Raw genomic sequence first — 21,366 nt, forward strand, 5'->3', positions numbered from 1 at the left:
GGGAGGTGGGCACCTAACTTCGTTAAGTGTTTTGAAAATCCTACTTTGGCAGAGGGCTCTGGTGATGGAAAGTGTGCTCCATGGGAGCAGGATGCAATTGCTCACTGGGTGAAAGAGAGAGGGCAGTGAGTCACTTTGAAATTAGGAAGGACAAATGATCAGGACAGGTGGTGAGTGCAACGTTAGTGGCTAGCTCCATTCAGCATAGCTCTTTCGCAGTCTGACAGAAGTTAAAACTGCCCTACAGTGAAAATTCCAAGCGATGTTTGTTAACAGAAACTCTGCCAAGTGTTTAAAAGGATGAGGTGTGGAGGGAAGGGAGGAGGGGCACAGCTCCCTCTTCTCTGCTACATGTAGAGGGAGAGCTGTCTCTCCTCTCCCACGCTTGGTACAGGCTCCCCTCTTGTTCAATCTGCCTTAATAACAGACACCACCTAAACTCACTGAATTAATGCCCTTTGGACTCAAGAGGTTTGCAAATGCATAATTTATTCCTCTATGCACCAGCTTTTCTGACTTCAGGTTTGTTTGGGATAGAGGTAAATCTAGTTCAACAATAATAATTAACACATGGTATACTTAGACTTTCTGGGCCAGCTCCTCTGCTGGTGTAAATCAGAGTAGATTCATTCATTTTAGTGCTGCTGCACTACCGTAATTCACCTCAGGATCTGGCACTCACTAATACGCACAACATCCATATTAGGTAACTACCATGACCCTCATTTTGCAGACACACATTGATATTAAGTGTCTTCACAAGGCCTGTGTTGAGTCAGTGGCAGAACCTTGATGAGACTCCAAGAGCCCTTGGCCTCCAGCCCACAGAAGGTTGTGTGGTCAAGTAATAAGGCACAGCTGAGAGATACGAAGCTCCCTAGCCCACTGTAACTAAGAAATGTTGGTACAGAGAAAAAAAAGTGTGTGCTATACCAGTGGCTTTCAAACTTTTTTTCTGGTGACCCAGTTGAAGAAAATTGTTGACGCCTGCAACCCAACGGAGCTGGGGATGAGGAGTTTGGGTTGCAGAGGGGGCTCTGGGTTTGAGGGGGCTCAGGGCTGGGGGGTAAGGTGCAGTAGGGGGTCAGGGCTCTGGGATAGGGGTATAGGTTCTGGGGTGGGGCCAGGGGTGTGCGGTTACCTAGGGCAGCTCTCAGTCAGTGGAGCAGCACAGGTGCAGAGGCAGGCTTCCTGCCTGTCCTGGCACCGTGGACCCCAGAAGCAAACAGTAGCAGATCCGGCTCCTAGGTGGAGGCGCACAAGTGGCTACACGTGGTTTTCACCCACAGGCACCGTGCCCCTCCCCCCAGCTCCCATTGGCTGGGAACGTGGAACCGGTGCGCAGGGCAGTGCACAGAGCCCTGTGGCCTCTCCACCTAAGAGCCAGGCCTGCTGCTGGCCGCTTCTGGGGCGCAGCACAGTGTCAGAACAGGTAAGAGCTAGCCTGCCTTAGCTGGGCAGCCCGGTCGGCAGTGATGACCAGAGCTGCCACGACCCAGTGCCTTCCATTCTGCAATCCAGTTCCAAGTCACGACCCACAGTTTGAAAAACACTGTGCTTACCTCTGGCATCTATAACATTCTGAGCCTCATGCAAGTGCCACAGAAATATTTTATCAGAGCAGTAGGAAACAAAACCTTTACATCTGTAGCATTAACTAACAGTCTCAACTATCTATATTTAAAAATAAAAAAAAAAAAACCACGTAAAATGTGCTCTTTGAAGTCCATACTGCTGCATGCCCAAGATTACTTTGAAGTGTTCCTCTCTTCATGGGAAAAATTCCATGGTGTAAATTCTGCAAATGATGATTCAGCAAAATTTCTCCAGAGTTGAGCTTTCAGTCCAGAACAGAAGCAGCTGAGAGTACAGTTCATGCCATCCTAGGTGAAGCTGTACATCTGATGCTGGGGACAAGTGGCCTGATTTCCAGAGGTATAGAGCATTTACAGCGCCCAATAATTTCTAAGGGAGTTGTGGGTTCTTAGCCCCCCAAAAATCAGGGGGGAGGGATAGCTCAGTGGTTTGAGCATTAGCCTGCTAAACTCAGGGTTGTGAGTTCAATCCTTGAGGGAGCCATTTAGGGATTGGTCCTGCTTTGAGCAGGGGGTTGGACTAGATGATCTCCTGAGGTCCCTTCCAACCCTAATAATCTATGATTCTAACAAGGAGAAATGATTTTTACAAGGCTAGCGCCCAACATTTACAAAGAACCACTAAAATCATGTCTCAATTATGGGTTTTTCCCATCTGCCTTGCTTTTCTATGTCATTCTTTTCAGCAATAAAATGTATCTATTACAAAAACTTGGCAGTTGTATTCCTCAATCTGTTCTCTAAATACTTATCTAACCTCTTACACCCAAATCCTCAAAGTCATTTAGGCATCTAACTCCCATTGACTTCCTTCCCCTTACTTCTCTGCAAAACCTCGCATTTCCTGTTGCAGTTCTGCAATTGCCCCATATTCTTTTTTCTATATTTTACAAGCCCCACCAATAACTTTGAAGCATCTTGTTATGGTCACTATGATTCTGGCCAAGGACCATTTGGAGTCCATTAATACCTCTCCTAATTGGCCAGAGGGATCTGTTGTAATAATTGGGCCTACAAATTTACCCTAATTGTGAGCTCAACTGTAAGTAGTAAGTGAAAGTTCATAAAATGTCACAATAACCTACAATAGTAAGTGTTGATGGGAAAAGGTACAAAAGGGAGATAAAGACGGAATTAATCCATACAAAACGGCTTACTGGTATAATTCAAGGACTGTTTTTACAAATCATCCTTGGTAACCAAGAAAGGTATGAGACCAAAAATTAATAAACCAGAATTGGTGCATAGGAAATGAGGCCTAAGTGGTGAACAAAATAATGAGGGGATCAGCTGTTCTGTCCATTACTCCCTTTTGGTGTCCTTAAAAGAAAAGTATTATGGGAAAATTTGGAGAAGCAAATGCAACAATCGCTAACTGAAAGAAGGGCAAGGAGAAAGTTTCACCATCATGGGCATCACCCCTGCCCTCTCCTGGGACCCTGGGATCCATTTTGACACCATTGGGCTTTCATTGTCCTAATCCTGAAAGATGTCCTGACAAGACTGTAGTTCATGGATCTTCCTAGACTCTGCCTGAAATATAGATATTTTCTTTCTAGTCCCTTATTATCTCCTTGTGGTCATGAGACATTCTGAATATCTTCTAAATCTTCTAATTTCTTTCATTCCTTCCTCAGAATTATTAAATGGATCCCACCTGGCCCTGAAATTTTGTGCATCTTCATTCTAATTTCCTGACCACCTATTCTTTTATAACCCTCCTTGCTTTAGGCATTTTACTCTCTTCCTTCCTTCTCCTTTGTGAGCACTGAGGCAAAGGATTCATTTAATAATTTTTTCCAAATCAATGTCTACAATACCCTATCAATAAATTACCTGTCTATCCATTACAGGCCTCTCTTCCACATTCACTGACCTTTCATGCCTCATGTACTTGTAATATTAAAAGGCCTTTTTTCTTAATCTTATCTGCATTTCTTCTTCTCTATCTTTGCTTTTCTTGTCATTTTTCCTCTCTTCCATTCATACGTAACCTATTAACTTTTCTGTACTTTTGGTAATTTCTTTGCCAAAAATAACTGAGTGTTAATCTTTGGTTCATCAGACTAGCCTTTTATAATCCTGGTGTATTGATAGCTGTTCAGTATATCTTTCCTTTGGGGACATAAATTTATCTTTGAATAATTTTCTTCCCTTCCCCCAAATGTCCTTTCTGACCTATCTTCCCTGATTTTTGATCATCTTTCCTGGAAGTCTTTAGCTGCCCACAATATTTGTGGCAACATAAGATTTCTGGCAAGAAAGCAGCTTATCAAGGTTGGCTTCCTTACCCCACACAAGCTGGAGAGAGAGTTCAAAGAAGGGCAACTAACAAAATAAAAGATTCAGAAAATAAAATAGACAAGGAGAGCTAAACTAGGTGTAGACTGGAGCACACCTGGTAGCAGCACAGCAGATAGAGGGATAGCTCAGTGGTTTGAACATTGGCCTGCTAAACCCAGGGTTGTGAGCTTAATCCTCAAGGAGGCCATTTAGGAAAGTGGGGTTAAATAAAAAAGTCTGGGGATTTATCCTGCTTTGAGCAGGAGGTAGAACTAGATGACCTCCTGAGGCCCCTTCCAACCCTGATATTCTATGATAGTGATTTACAAATACAAAGGATGTTATCAAGATGACAGGGAACAATTCTTAAAAGATGATATGATGAGCAGCAATGAGTCTGTTTCTTGAGTGTTTACCATCTTGAGAAGTCATTTACCCCAAGTTGAAATTGTTGCCATCTTGATTTGTTAGCATTTTACACTCCTTTGCGCAGGTTTCAGAGCAGCAGCCATGTTAGTCTGTACCTGCAAAAAGAACAGGAGTCCTTGTGGCACCTTAGAGACTAACAAATTTATTTGAGCATAAGCTTTCGTGGGCTACAGCTCACTTCATCAGATGCGTAGAGTGGAACATAAAGTAAGGAGATATATATATACATAAACAGAGAACATGAAAAGGTGGGAGTTGCCCTAGCAACTCTAAGAGGCTAATTAATTAAGAGAAAAAACTTTTGTAGAGATAATCAAGATAGCCCATTTCAGACATTTTGACAGAAGGTGTGAGGATATTTAACATGGGGAAATAGATTCAATGTGGGTAATGGCTCAGCCATTCCCAGTCTCTATTCAAGCCTAAATTGATGGTATCTAGTTTGCATATTAATTCAAGTTCAGCAGTTTCTTCTTGGAGTCTGTTTCTGAAGCTTTTCTGTTACAAAATTGCCACCTTTAAGTCTGTTACTAAGTGACCTGAGCGGATGAAGTGTTCTCCTACTGGTTTTTGATTGTTATGATTCCCGACGTCAGATTTGTGTCCATTTATTCTTTTGCGTAGAGACTGTCCGGTTTGGCCAATGTACATGGCAGAGGGGCACTGCTGGCACATGATGGCATATATCACAGGTGCTAATGACTAAACCCAGTGCAAGAGAGCAGAGAAATAGTCCCAATGGATCTGAAGTGCAAGTGGAACATTTTCTATCAACTACACTTATGTGGGAAAACCACAAGCTGCCCATGTAAAAAAAAGATTTCCAGAGCTGGAGCAGGTAGAAACACTAGAAACATGAACACCCAAATGTTGTATCACTTAAGACAATCTTGCCCCCTGGGGCAAATCAGGGCGGGGAGGGGGGTTGGCCATTAGTAGTACAGCTCTTCAGAGAGCCATGCAGCTGTTGTATAGGGTAGAACGAATACAGTAAACGTGAAGGGCAACACAAAAGAAGAGATTATACACAGGGCTGCAGATTCTTTTCCAGGGAAAGTCACATCCCTGCCTCCTCCACAGGTCCCTCCCTCCAAATCCTTCACCTTGTGATACACACTTGGAAATACCACAAGGAGATACAGCGTTTCCATGATCCTCTTTTCCCCTGTGTAACAGGGTTTGGCTGCCTACCACGCACCTCCTCCTGGCCAGGAATGTCTCTGTGCTACCCTGTTAATAACTTCTCCCTCAAAAGGCTCATTACTCAGATTCCACACTCTTTCTGAGGTCAAAATACTTCATGGGGTTTGCATTTATTAACAGAACATAACTCAAAATAAAACTCAATGTCCAAAATTAAAGTCCCACACACAAGCATTTCTACTCCCAGGTCTCCCCGCCTGAGGAGCTTTGGCACTCTTTCCCTTACCTATTCAGGGTCTCTCCTGTATTACCAGGCTACTTGCAGCTCTTCCTCACTAGAGTCTTAATCCCAGGACATCGCTAGAGCCTACGCTCATTCCTCATAGTCTCTGTTTCCCCTAAGCATCCCTTCCCCACTCCTCCCCTGGTAGTTTCCAGCTGCTCTTTACAGAGGAATCACCTGATCCCTCTCAGGTGAGGTTCATCCTGTAGCCATAGTGGGTTCAACCCCAGGCTCTCACACCCTTCCAATGGGACTTTTTTCTATTTTCTCTTCATTTATCAATAACTATCACATTATATTCATAACAGAAAGCAAAACATTAAAGATAAAAATCAGCATCAACAATTCCTAACATTTTGTCTAGAAAGGCAAATTCCCCAAAACATTTTGGAGAAAGAAAGAAAGAAATTTGCATAAGTCTCAGTCTTGTAGTTTTAATCTCATACAGCAATTACAGTTTCTTAGATTAATGATGGTTCTTATACCAAAAAGATATTAAGCTACAGTCAGTGCTCTCAAAAGTCTAATAAAAAATCTGTTGGATCAACATCAGGACCAATGGGATTTTAGCATGGCAAAGCACAATATTCTTACCAGTGAAGTAGCCTGTCTAGCTAACAGTGCTATAAAGAAATAAGAAATTTAATTTAACAAGGGAATATTTATGAGCAATTTTAATTGCAAGGGTTACGGTGCTTGAGTAGGGTTCTTGCAAAGTTATTATGATGTGCAAACCAGAAACAGAGAAGTAGGCATGGCATTATGGGTCACTATGTTTCATGACTCTTTTGCAACCTTCGTTTATTTTATTTATTTACTCCAAGAACAATAGCCTATGCCTTTTGCGAAGTTTAAAAAAATAAATATACCACATTGCTAGCCACAATTTGAAAAAATCACAATCCAGAAAATAGAAAAACAACTATATGGAAAGAGAGAGCTATATCTGCTGTGGTATCTATTTCTTCATGTTCTTAAGCAATACATTTCCTCCTTCTCATTAAGTGAGCTTTGACTGCCTATCCTGGAGCTGGTAAGAAGGCTTCTGTTGTGTCTTTCACTCATTAACAATTCTGTTCTCTGTGTGAGCATCGGGTGTCCCTAGTACAGTGGTTCTCAACCAGGGGTACACAGAGCTCTTCTGGGGGTACATCAACTCATCTAGATATTTGCCTAGTTTTACAGCAAGCTACATAAAAAGCACTAGTGAAGTCTGTACAAACGAATTTCACACGACTTGTTTATACTACTCTATATACACTGAAATGTAATTACTGTACAGTATTTATATTCCGATTGATTGATTTTAGAATTATATGGTTAAACATGAGAAAGTAAGTACTTTTTTAGTATTAGTTGCTGTGACACTCTCGTTTACAAAATCAGATATAAAAATATAAGTAGTTTTTAAGCAAGGTGAAACTTGGGGATACACAAGACAAATCAGACTCCTGAAAGGGGTACAGTAGTCGAAAGGTTGAGAGCCATTGACCTGGTAAATTCTTCTTAGGATGAATTGTCCCTTACCCTGCTGTTAGGTCTGTGCACTCAGGTTCCAGACACCCAAGTGAAGCCAAAGAGTTTCTGATAGGGAAATTCCCTATGGCCCCTTGCATAACTCACTCCGTCTATGCAGAAGGCATTCTGAGGCAGGCCAGGCCCACCAGTAGGATGGAGGCACTGTGGCTTCTCTAAATTATGCCAGAGGCTGGTTCAGCATGCAGCCAGCCCCAGGAATGGGGAGGCACACAGATGACTTAAGGCCAGTCTACACTAGAAGTGCTACATCAGCACAGCTGCATTGATAGAGCTGCGCCACTGTAGCATGTCTGGTGAAGATGTTCTATGCCAGGGGTCGACAACCTTTCGGAAGTGCGTGCCAAGTCTTCATTTATTCACTCTAATTTAAGGTTCCGCGTGCCAGTAATACATTTTAACGTTTTTAGAAGGTCTCTTTCTATAAGTCTATAATATACAAGTAAACTTGTTGTATGTAAAGTAAATAAGATTTTTTAAATTAAGGCATTGCATTTAAAATTAAATTAAAATGCAGAGTCCCCCAAGACTGGTGGCCAGGACCCAAGCAGTGTGAGTGCCACTGAAAGTCAGCTCGCGTGCCGCCTTCAGCACATGTACCATAGGTTGCCTACCACTGTTCTATGCCAATGGGAGAAAGCTCTCCCATCTACATAGTTACTCCACCTCTCGCGGAGGTGGAAGCTATATTGGCAGGAGAGCATCTCCCACTGACATAGTGCCGGTGTGGACAGTGCTTACAGTGCTGTAACTTGTGTTGCTCGGGGGCGGAGGGGAGCTGCGTAGGGCACCAAAATGGCTAGGGATGTCCTTGGACCTGCCCTTAGTGACATCTTTGCCCCTTCTGTTCTGCTCAGCTGAGGATCCAGCCCACAGTATCTCCATTACAGTGCTAGATACTTGAGATAATCTGTGGGGGGGTGTCGGGTCAGGGGGAAAGGGGGATTTTGACTTATCTATTTCACAACACATTTGTTATAAGAGTATGTACTTTGTTGCCTCCCTCACTAGTCAAAACTGCCCCAAAGTGTGGAGCAACAGGAAAGCAGTTCAAAACCAAATATTACTAGTATGGCCTAATGGTTCAGCAAAAACACAGCGAAAATGGATTAGGTTTGAAGCCATCTTTAGGTAAGATTGTCCGGTGAGTTCTAGTCACATCTGAGCAGAGACCACTAAAATTTTGTTTTATGATAAACAGAGGTTACAGTAAACAAACACTAATATTAAATTTAAATCAATAATTCCAACGCAGATTGAAGATTTAAAGCAATTATCTGTATATTTGTAAGTCTCAGCACCAAAACATAATGATTAATGTTCCAGAGCAACTGCAAACATGCTAAACCAGTGATTTTCAACCTGTGGTCCATGGACCCTTGGGGGTCTGAAGACTATATCTAAGGGGTCTGCAAAAGGTGACTATGAAAATAAAGTTTCAGATCCCAGAATAGGCATTTGATTTTTCTGATCAATTAAAAGTATGTGAATACCCCCACCCACAGGTCAAAACCCAGAAGTGTTGTCATTACTGTAGAAGCTCACAGCTTAGCGCCCTGTCTCAAACTATGTCAAAAGCCATGCCAAGTATGTGTAAAATTTATAGTTGAATTCTGTTTAGTCAGTTTTCAATCTAAGACTTCTATGGTAGGAGTCTGTGGACCACAGGTAGAATTTCAAAAGGGGTCCGTATCTCCATTCAAAAATGTTTAGGGGTCCCCAAATGAAAAATGGTTGAAAACCACAGGGCTAAGCAATTGTCAGCTGACTACTGAAATTTCTTCGATTAATTTATTAACTGCAAAATCAGTATAAATACTCACTATGGGAATCCTATACAAATTAAAGAATCCTTTACGATATAAAGGAATTTCTTTGGCTATAATCCTAAATAGCCCCAAATAAGAAGTAACTTTTCTGTGAATCATAATAGATATCCAAGAAACTGAGGAACACATATGGAGGTGGGACTTCTAAAACACTTTTCTAAAACTGTCACTCTCCTCTCAAAAGCAGTGTTTTATCTGAGATGTGTGTCATCCTTTTGGATTAGAATGAACCTCACACATGGTGAAATGGGTTTTCAATAACCTCTCTCTATATTAGATTGGGTTGTCTGGATGGGAGCCAAAGGCTGGAATGCCTAAAACGGACTGTGTTTTGGCTTGTAGTTAACTAGTGTGGTACTGTGGAAGCTCATCTGTGCCTGATGTGGTGAATCTAATTATAGAGTAAACCACCATCTTTGGGGATTGTCTGCCCTCGTTCTTGCAATCTGCCTTGAATGTGGCATCATCAGTATGGTCCATCTCAGGTACCCAGCCGCAACTCCATTCACTTATTTGAGAAGATAAATAAGATATTTGAAGTACTTTGAAAGATATTGAAGCTACACATCAAAAACATATACAGTGGGATCAAATTATGTCTAGAATTTAAGACTTTGCAGAAAAGATGGGGGAATAAATGCTCTGATTAAGATAGTTTAGGTGTATTAGCTGTGGGAAGAAGATATAGTTCATGCAACTTGAATTTTAACCTTGTGAAGCAACTACAAATGCTCATCCATTCAGATTACTCTATTAGCTTAACAAGCCAGACATTTTTCCTAAGTCTATGCAATGATAGTGTTTCTGTTCTTCCCGACCTACTGCTTACAGAATGGCACAGACAGGCCTTTTCACTTCTTTTTTTAATTATATTAAGATTTTTTAATTAAACATTTAAAATTTTAATGTGTGTTTTATTATACATTAATCCTCCCCTTGCGGCCTGTATCTTGTCATGTTTCAGTACATTTCCCCAGCCTCTCTCCCCTGCTGCAGCTGCAACTGCAGTACAGTACTTACCCTGTGGCTGGAAAGACAACACGGACCTCCCTTTAAACTGCAATTAATGCAGCATGATTAATTGGAGTGAAGATAGTGCTCACAAAGAGCTTTGGACGCACCTCAACATGGCCAGAAACTAAGACACCTATTGATGCAGCCAACTGGGGACGGAATGGTGAAGTTAGGGGCTTGTTTTATGGACCTATTGGGGACACATTTCAAAGTAAGTGTGGGAGGGTAGACAGGAGTTATCTTGTGGCCAAGAACAGCAGCAGGCTTGTCCATATGTCCATTAGAAAAAATTAGTTGCCCGCCAGTTATCCTCAGTAGGTGACCATGTGGCGTCAAACTAAAATAGGATTTCTGTCATACTGACAGCAATGATCCTGAGGAAGAGAATTAAATATTCCAAAATCAATTTCTGGATTAACACTTTGTATGTAGAAAATTGCTACTTTCTGCATACAGATGGTATGAATTACAAAGAAAGAGAGAATATCAAATCCAAGCATGACTTGAAGATATATTTCATGACAAGCTATAATATTATTTGATCTTAACCATAACTGTAATAATCTCTAACAGGAATATATGCTTATGTAAATACTACTTTTTTGTATCTAAAGGTTGTTTTCCCCTCAAGTAAATCCAACTATGCCACATTATAACTCGGTAAATTCAGTATCTATGAGAATTTGACAGAATGCATAATTACTTGTTCAGGTTTCTGGAAAGAAACATGAAATTATTCCTAAATGTTTGCAAAGAAATATACAATTCTCTAGGTGATTTCCTAACAAATTCTTATGGATAAGAAATAGCATTTGTTAGCACTGCACAGAGTTAAAATGTTAATGAAAATAAGACCTCAATTCTTTAAGAAATTCTTTAATTGCAGAAATAAGTGAACTGAGCAAGAGTCATTTATATTCCTGTTTTCATTTTTAAAACTTACAACAAGGGCTGAGTAATACAGTGAATTAATAAAAATATCTCGCTCTTAAACAATGCCTTCCATTCAAGGATCTCCACCACCACATTTAGCCCTAACTCCCTGGGAGGTAGGTAAGTTATTATATACTAAGGTTATAAAGGGGGGATATTAAGACACAGAGGGGCCAAGGTCACACAGGAAATCTGTAGCAGACAGGTATAGAAACCCAGTGCTCAACTCCCAGAAGTATGTCTAATCAGTAACTCCAGCCATCAGTCTTTCTCCAGGCTAAATTACATTAAAAAATTACATAAAAGGAATGTTAAAGTTGCAGAATATAGGACTCAGAAATCAGGGCATCTTTAAGTTAAGACTGTCTGCCTGCCCACTTCCTGGTTCCCAATAGGAACTCTGTAGTCTTGTGCACATGTTATGACACAGTACAGTCTTTAATTATATGTTCATGTATGATTTCCCCCTCATCCAACATCCCAGTCTCATTTACCTAGGGTGACCAGACATCCCAATAAAATCGGGACCATCCCAATATATAGGCATTTGTCCCGATATTTCACAGTACTCCCTTTTTCTTTTTCTATTTTTTTTTTTTTGCTCCGCCTGCAAAACACACACTCCCCCGCCCCCCCCATGTCTCGATATTTCCAATATTTTCTTCCTCTCATCTGGTCACCCTACACTTACCATATACTCTCTGCCTCACTCATTGAACCTCCAGACCCAGCCACCTTCCATGCTGAATTCTGTCTTACTCCCTATCCAACCTGTGTTGGAGTACTGAAGCAGTGATGTTTTCAAAATATATATAAAAATCAACATACGGATACAACGACATAACATTGAATTTTGGACCTCCAGGTCTGGATTTTGTCCCTTTAAATATGTCCCACTCGTTAGAGAATTCAGGCAGGATTTTGTACCATTATTCACATTCCCTCTTACTCATCTTTCCCAATGTCAAAAATGTTGGTGTTTTCATAGCCAGTAGTAAGTACTGTATATCAAATCAAGTGGTATTGTGATCATCAGATAATACCTAGATGCTCCCAATTTCAATCTTATTTGTCATAACTGATTCTATTCCTAGAATTCAGTTTAGAATAGCATTGAGTGTTTTCTGCTCAAACTAAGTTAAAAAATAGGCCTGTTCTATTTCTTGAAACATGATCTTTCCTCCATATATTCTGCAAGTTTGTTGTCCTGATCACTACTTGGAGTCACTGAAATCCAGCAAACTCAGCGGCTTTCCTTATCTATGAAAACATTTCCTGATCTACTTTTTATAACCCACATCAAGGTCTATGATGACATTAGTCACATGCCTACTTTTGTACTCAGATTTTTTTCACCCAAATATTTACTATTTCTGTATGCAGATTCAAATATCACTACTCACCAACAGACCCTGGAAGGGTTTGTAAATATTAATTTTCAGCTGTAAAGAAAATCTGCTAAAATGTGGCTTTCTGCCAGTTTTATGAAAGACACAACACAAAACGAGAGACAGAGAGAGAGAAAGAGAGCTCAGAAGTCTTCCAACAACCATTTTTCACTGGTGAAGTTTTGTCATAAGCAAGAAGTGGTTTCCCCTTTAAATAAGAGTTATGCATCACAGTGGATGTAGAGCTGGAGGTAAAAGAGTAAAATCAGTTTGCTATGAAACTTGTACCCTAAATATAATTATGTTTTTACCCATGTGACCATCAGTGATCATAAACAAAACAGTGACAGCTCAGGCAGTGAGTATGTTTAGCAGATGATGAGGGGGTGTGAGGTAGGGACATGGGACAAGACACCAGATCTTTTTTCTCTATTCTCCCCCAAGTTCTTTTATTTTTATTTAGTTTTTGTTCTGGAGATAGTGCCAGATTTGGAGAGCTGGAAACAGTAACGGGGATGGAGTGTACAAATTTCCCAAAATCAAAGAGAATAGAGAAAGAGAAGAGGATAAACCAAAGCTGGAGGTGGGATGTATCCCTTTTATTAGCACCAAGGCCCAGATCCACAGAGGTATTTAGGCTCTTAACATCTATTAATGCCAATGGAAATTAGAAGCCTAAATACCTTTGTGGATCTGGACAAGCACCTTTTTATTTAAAAGGCTAACAGGCAACGCAGAGGTACTATAGATGCAAAGTCTGCAGCAACAACAAAGAGACAAAGAAAAATGCATTAATAGCAACAACTACAGTACAAGAATCTACTTATCCTCCCCACTAAGATCTCCACCTATCCCTCTTTTTATTCTTGAATAAGTTCTCCATCAGGGTTACTGAGACACCCCTATGTCAGTGGTGCAAGCAGCACCCAGCTAGGCTTTTTTCCCCTCAGATGGTTAGGGGAGACTTATTGCTACCACTGGAGTGCAATTAAAGAATCAGTGAAAGATATACTACAGTTTGTGAGCAATTACCATTCAGAGGGTAAAATACAGCATCCAAAGAGGCAGGTCAGTCTGTCCACTCTTCCTGATTGAATGTTTGGCTTTGCTGTTGTCTTTTTAAAAAGCACTTGTGAGGGGCATGGATCATAGGCGTTGAGTTTCTGATCTGCTGGAGGGTGCCCCAGCTCTGCCCAGGCCCTGCCCCCACTCCACCCCTTCCCCAATGCCCCACCCCTGCCCTGCTTCTTTCCACCCCTGCCTCCACCTCTTCCTGCCCCCACTCCACCTCTTCCTGCCCAGTTCTGCCCCCTCCCCGAACGCACTGTTCCCCCTTCCCCCTCGCTTCTCCTCATTCCCCCCAAGTGCCTCCTGATGCCATGAAACAGCTGATCTGTGGCAGGTGGGGGAAGGGCAGGAAGGCACTGATCGTCTGGGCCCATGAGTGGGCAGGAGGCACTGGGGGGAGAGGTTTTGATAGGGGGGCTGCTGATGGGTACTAAGTATCCACCATTTTTTCCCCGTGGGTGCTCCAGCCCCGGATCACCCATGAAGTCGGCACCTATGGCTGGGATTAAAAGCAAACCAACCACACACTGTAAAGGAAAATCACGTAATAATGCACAGGCCTGGGTATACACCTTACACGCCCCTAGGGACAGCATCTTCAGTCCCTGCCCCCCGGCCCTGCACTGCCTACAGCTGACCTTTGTGTTTTCTGTAAAAAAAATGAAACTTTTAACCCACTTAACTTTTAGGAGCCCCTAGAATGCCGGCACCGCTCAGCACGTGCCTACTGTGCCTAACTGGAAATCCAGCCCTGATCCCTCCTGACATGCAGGAATAGAAAAATGGTCCTTCCATCTTCTGACATCAGTTACTAAAACCAGAATTATTTTGTACTTGGCCTGGAACTGGAAAACTCACTGGAAATCTTACCCCAGCTCTAGCATTAGAGGGAGCCTCCCAGCTGTGTGGGGGCAGAGCAGAATAACAAACAGACAGGTAAGAGGAGGGCAGTTATGCAGATCCCTAGTCCAACTCTTTCCTCACTGTATCCCAGAGAGATTCAAAGACCGTGGAGACTACACCAGCAATTAGACTGAAGGAGTCATCTGGGTTGCAGGTGGTAAAATCCTGCCCTCTTGTAATTCCAGTTCAGTTACTTTGCTGGGCACAGGATTTTGGCCAAAGAGAAAATTCAGTAATACAGGTTAGGAGCAGACATCACAAGTTGTACTTGTTCATGTATTTGGACAAATATAACTTAGTATTAACTATACATGCAACTTCAACATTTGCTAGTAAATGCACTGTGGGATCTCTTGTAAAAGTATTAATAAATGAAGCCTTAATAGTATGAGACGTCACTATAGCACTCTTCTTTTAAATATTTGCTGAGAGATTGTGACACCACCGGTTTGTGGAAAAGTGCAGATAACAGAGTGCACGGATTAGTAAACGTCTACGGGATTTTAGTTTTTACGTTTTTTAAAAGCTATTAGTAACAGAATTGATCCAACAATTTAACAGACTGAGCCAAAAATAGCAAACATGCCAATAGACCACCTCATCTCCCACACCCACAGCTTACAGCAGCACGTGGAAGTATGAGGAACTTCCATTTCTATTCTAAAGTTCTGTTTGCTACATAATTCAGTAATACCCGTCATTACAAGCTTCACTTTCTGCTACCGCAGCGCCGTTGCTGGATTGGTTTGTTTGTTTTATGGGGGGGGGGAGTAGAGAGGGCACGGCGGTGCTATGACCTAAGACCCCAGTCCTGCAAACACTAATGCACATGTTCTACTACCATGAATAGTTACACTAGTAAAGTCACGCATGTGCATAAGTTCCTGGTACTACTCATGCATATGTTTAATTTTATTATCACAACTGGTCCCACAGACTGATGTCCATGCTTAACCTCACTACGATGACTACATATAGTAATAAAATTAAGCATGTACTAATGTGTTTGCAGGAATGATATTTATGTTTGCCTAGATCATGACTGCCATGCAATACCTACCAATACTGGTCAGTGAAGTTAATAGATTATTATTTTATTAATACTTGGGAGTTGTATAATTTGTATAGCAGTCATTCCAGCAAGCCCCAATCGAGCATGAGGGTTCCATTACAAAAACACAATAAAAAGGTGGTCCTTACTCCAGAGCGCTTACAATTTAAGTAGTTATACTACTAATAAATATTTATATAGTTATATTAATATAATAAATATATCATTAAGATAACCTTGAAACTTCTATAGGGCATTTCAAGTGAGCACTTTACAGATAGGTGTTTCAAGGCTTAATTAAAACACTATGCAAGATAACAGACTATTGTTAGTCTTAACAACCAAATCTGTAAACAGAAGCACAGAAGAATGACCTGTCTCTGGTCATAATGGCAGAACTTTCTACAGACCTTAAGAGTCCTGGCTCCTCGTCTTGCTCTGAGCACTAGACATTGGTTCTGCTCACAAGCGATAAACTAATAATGATGGCATTTTTAGTTGCTCCAAAAATTTGTTTATTAACAGGCTTTATAAAGAGTTTTGCATGCTTCAAGACATTTGCCAAAGTTAGGAAAAGTTTCACAATGGAAATTTTTAACATTTTGTGGCAACTTTTTGCAAGGCAAAACCCAGAACTCTTGGTTCAGCTCCAATGGCAATTCCTTCTCCCAGTTTATTTTTCATGTAATTTGGTAAACTCCAAACCTTGATTTTCAAATTCCCCTATTCACTTTCCTTGTTCCATTATGTCTCTATTGTTCCCATAACCCACTAGTTGAAAATACGCATCTCCAAATCAGCAGTCTTAAAACTATGCTTCTAACCTTTGCACGGAATATATTTTCCCATTCTCTTTTTAGCTTAATGTTAATGAGCTGCTGTCAGTATCAACTAAAGATTTAAAAAAAAAAACCAAAAAAAACAGGCAGTAATTTGGGAACAGTGCATCTGTTTCTCTAAAATGCTGCCTCTGCTCTCCTCCTGTTGTGTTATCAGCTCTGATCTTTGATTCTGTTTTGTATTCAGGCTAGAAATAAATTTAAATTCACTATGCTCCCATTCTGCTGATGTACTGGAAAAGAAAATCAAATCTTTCAAAAGACTATGCTACTGTGGCCCAAATTCTACAAACGCGTCCACATGTACTTAATATAATGCATGTAAGAAGTCCTGCTGAGTCAGTTTTCACGTGTGGAAGCGTTTGGAGGGTTGGGATCTATAACTTTAAATTTCACTGCTCTTTCAAACAGACATACAGCCAGTGCACAGTGCATTTTTAAAGATAACATCCCACATAAATACCAGCTATTGACTCCATAATCGGGCTACAGATTGCCAACAATAGGAATCTGCCTGCAGACTGGTGGCATTATACGGTTTTATGCATTTCCTCACCTAAATCCCTCCTTCGTATCCAGATACATACAGATAACAATTGTTGTGCACAGACACACAGATGACGTTTCAAATTTCTGCAGAAAAACATGCAATAAAGCTGCAGTTGACTGAATAAGCATTTTCCCCTTTTGTGAAAAAGGGTTTTATTACTTAAAAGAAAAAAACCTCTTTTGAAGAATAAAATATACTGGTAATTAATAATCCAGGCATTGAAGAATACCTCTCTTGAGTTCTTTACTTTTCAGAAATTGAGGATGCCCTCTAATGCGAACAATAACAGTGCATAATGAAGGAAAAATTTCATTATTGTATGCAACTGTGTGATCTCAAATGATTTGTTTTCTTTTATAAATCGATCTCCAGCTCTTTTAAAGCCTATTAACCCACTCTGATAAAAATACATTCCAATAATGGCTGTTTCTTTTCATTCTTCTTTCAAACTGAGAAATTAAAAAGTATTAACTTGTTAATACATTCAGTCTCATGCATTGGGCTCCACACTACAAGAAGGATGAGAAAAATTAGAAAGAGTCCAGCGGAGGGCAACAAAAATTATTAGGGGGCTAGAGCACATGATTTACGAGGAGAGGCTGAGGGAACTGGGATTAGTTAGTCTGCAGAAGAGAAGAATGAGGGAGGATTTGATAGCTGCTTTCAACTACCTGAAAGGGGGTTCCAAAGAGGATGGCTCTAGACTGTTCTCAGTGGTACCAGATGATAGAACAAGGAGTAATGCTCTGAAGCAGCAGTCGGGGGTGGGGGTTAGGTTAGATATTAGGAAAAACTTTTTCACTAGGAGGGTGGTGAAGCACTGGAATGGGTTACCAAGGAAGGTGGTGGAATCTCCTTCCAGAGAGGTTTTTAAGGTCAGGCTTGACAAAGCCCTGGCTGGGATGATTTAATTGGGGATTAGGTCCTGCTTTGAGCAGGGGGTTGGATGAGATGACCTCCTGAGGTCCCTTCCAACTCTGATATTCTATGATTTTAACTAAATCATACCACCATCCTGAAAATACAAACACACCCCATTAGAGCAGATAATGAAAATCTCACTGTGAAATTAAGTGCATGATGTTGTTTTGTTATATCATAGTTGATCTCCTGGCAGGAGCATACTTCACATATCAAGAAAAGCTTGTGGATTGTTTTCAAGGAGAGAAAGGGTTGAGAAAACAAAGTGAGTAGGCTAAAGGCCACCAACAATTCACAGGATTAGGTACTAAGATACCTTTCCATATTCCATCAGCATCTTCCTCCTTATAAACCCCCATTTATTTTCCCTTCAGTGTTTTTGGAGCCGCAATCCATCACTTTGTAACTGTAGTGGATTTACAGATCTCAAGGGTACTTACACCAAGTGATCAGCAAAATCCTGCAATACTAGTTCTTGGCTTCCTTCATCAGAAAGAATGAGTCCCCAGAGCTGTTTTAAATCTTTAAAAGCTCTGTTTGGAAAAGCATATGTGGATTTTGTTTATTTTGGTCACTATTGACAGTGGCATAAGGAGCCCTTTACCTTATCTGTTTCACATCCTGCACAGGTTGGTACTGGAAAAGCAGCATCCTCAAGCATTTAATAATTATGATTCTCTCCTCCCCAAAAAACATGAGATTCACTCACCTTCCCTGGGGTAATTTCCCTCCCTCCACCTAGGGCCAATATTGGCCTTTATTTCTGGTGAGAGGGGCAGGGGCGGCTCTAGCTTTTTTGCCACCTCAAGCACGGCAGACAGGCTACCTTCAGCGGTGTGCCTGCAGGAGGTCCGCTGGTCCCGCAGATTTGGCGTACCCACCGCCGAATTGACGCCGAATCCGCAGGACCAGCAGACCTCCCACAAGCAAGCCAACGAAGGCTACCTGACTGCCACCCTCGCAGGGACCGGCAGGGTGCCCCCCCCGCGCGACTTGCCGCCCCAGGCAGGTGTTTGGAGCGCTGGTGCCTGGACCCGCCACTACAGAGTGGTATCCTGCTGCACACTTATCTCCAGTGCTCCAGATGGCAGCCCCCTTCTCCATCACCTCCAGAACATCTTTCTGAAGTTCTAGCTGTACTTTCCCCCACTTTTTGTTTATCTACACCCTATCCATTGCCCTACTAAACCCAGAGACTTCCTCATCAACCTCCTCTTGCATTAGCCAAAGTGGCCATCTAGCAGCCCAGGACGAAGCAGCTGGATGGAGGCAGTATGATTTGCTGTGATTGTGGGGCCTACTTACTTCCACTTTTCAACTCACATATCCAGGCACAGTTCATTTGGGCAGTGTCCAGGGCTTAATTTGTGCCAGGGCTTGCCAGGGCTGAGCCTCCTCACCTCTAGGCTTAGAAGTTCATAGCCCTGGCACCTTGGGGCTTGCTGCATCAGTTACGAATGTAAAAAAATTGCTTGAACCCCAGCACTGTTTTCATTACAAATTAAACACTGACAGCGTCTACTGACTCCTTTCTCACCTTTTTTAAGCAGTGGCTGCAGTCTGGAGTTCTCTGCTTAGTATCCCCCTTTGTATCCTTTTTCTGAACTGTGACCCACTCCTGTTCCTCTTTTGTTTTTCATTGTCCCAAACCATTCAGCTGATCCCTGTGGGTTGTTTTTTTAATCTCTCCTCTCTGTAGAAAGGGAGGTCTTTCCTGTTCTCATTACATAGGAATCAAACAGATGAGCGCCTTTCACTAGCACAACGTTCACTTTTTTTTTTCTAATTTGCCTTAGTGATTGCAAAATGAGCTTTAAGACACCTGAACAGAATAGTCTCTTGCAGATGGGATTCCCACAATGCAGGTAAGTAGGCCGCTTGGAATATTTGCTATGTTCTACTTGTCACAACATTCAGTAATTCACAAAGGTCTCCCACTCATTAGTACGAATTAGCAAGGTTCTACTGGATGTGAATTGCATAAATGAGAAGCAAATACAGATGATGTATGCATATGCACGTGCACACTGTATACATATATCACTTTTTTCCACCTATAAACTACTTCTCATGATTATAACTTTTCTTTACTTTCATGTCCAAGAGCAATTTTCCATTTCCAGAATTAAAGGGAGCATGCCAGGAAGAACATTTGCTCCTAAGAAATAATACCATCTATATTCAAACCACAATACTTCACAAATCACTCTCATTCTTTCAAATTATTTACTGGGATAAACATTACAAGAGTTTAAGTGTGTTGGCCACAAGGACATAACATTTATTATCTTCTTGCTATTTGTAACTGCTGTCTAGATACAAGCACAGATATCACATTGTACTGAAACCAACAGAAGGGGGTATTCACAAACGTAGTTTGTTGCCCTTTGTCAGCTACCAGCAAAGCAGTGGCACAAAAACTACTTATTCTGCTGCAAAAATCTAAAAATAAATACTGTATTACTACATTATTTGTTAGTCAGCTGCTTTTTAATAATCTGATCACGTCCAAGAAATCCTAACTCTCATGGAAAACTACAAGTGATGAAAAACCAATTAGCTGTACTGTACCATCCAGTACAAATATTAAGAACCAGAGCTATTATTCAAGGTATTAAATTATTTCAAAATACATTGATTATGAAGGACCCTAATTCAGTTAAAAATATTTCTAGGCTTCATGGTACAAAACCTTGCGCAAGGTCACAGGAACTGCACACAACTGGTTCTGCAATGGGCCACCTGATTCAGCAAGATCTCTCCCGCCTTTTGCATGTCAAGCTGTACAGAAAAACACACACACACCACATCGGGTAGAAGCTTACATATAAATCCATGGTACGTCCACATCTTGAATATTGCATGCAAATCTGGGTTACCCCACCTCAAAAAAATATATATCTATATTGCAATTGGAAAAGGTTCAGAAAAGGACAACAAAACTCATTAGGGGTATGGAACATCTTCCATACGAGGAGAGATTAATAAGACTATGACTTTTCAGCTTGGAAAAGAGACAACTTGGGGGGAGGGGAGGGAATATGATAGAAGTCTATAAAATTATGACTGGTGTGGAGAAAGTAAATAAGGAAGTGTTATTTACTCCTTCTCATAACACAAGAACCAGGGGTCACCACACGAAATGAATAGGCAACAGGTTTAAAAAAAACAACAAAAAAAAGAAAGTATTTCTTCACACAACACATAGCCAACCTGTGGAATTCTTTGCTAGAGAATGTTGTGAAGGATAAGAGTATAACAGGAGTCAAAAAAGAACTAGATAAGTGCATGGAGAACAGGTCCATCAATGGCTATTAACCAGGAAGGGCAGGCTATTAACCATGCTTTGAAGAGTCCCTTGCCTCCGTTAGCCAGCATGGCCAACAAGGGATGGATCACTTATTGATTACCGGTTCTGTTCATTCCTTCTGAAGCACTTGGCATTGGCCACTGATGGAAAACAGGATACTGGGCTAGATGGACCATCGATCTGACCCAGTATGGTCGTTCTTAAGCTTGGGAAGCTCATATAAATAAGAGCTCCCCTTCCTGCAGGCAACAGCATGATCAGTGGAATTTATGTTTAACCCACAGCTACAGT

General features: G+C 41.3%; 1 protein-coding gene across 5 annotated transcripts in view; it reads right to left on the reverse strand.

Annotated features, from left to right (window-relative positions):
- Positions 1 to 21,366, reverse strand: part of SLC44A5 (solute carrier family 44 member 5) — a 214,084-nt gene that overhangs the window by 173,857 nt on the left and 18,861 nt on the right. For 2 of the 5 annotated variants that reach the window (XM_075067722.1, XM_032782149.2), the window contains exon 2: positions 4,315 to 4,402. The exons of the other annotated variants lie outside the window; for them this stretch is intronic. In XM_075067722.1, the coding sequence (XP_074923823.1) occupies positions 4,315 to 4,352 (38 nt within the window). In that variant the 5' untranslated portion in view covers positions 4,353 to 4,402. The remainder of the gene's footprint in view (positions 1 to 4,314; positions 4,403 to 21,366) is intronic. 5 annotated transcript variants of the gene reach the window in all.

The sequence above is a fragment of the Chelonoidis abingdonii genome, chromosome 7, assembly GCF_003597395.2.
Source record: "Chelonoidis abingdonii isolate Lonesome George chromosome 7, CheloAbing_2.0, whole genome shotgun sequence".
NCBI lineage: Eukaryota > Metazoa > Chordata > Testudines > Testudinidae > Chelonoidis > Chelonoidis abingdonii.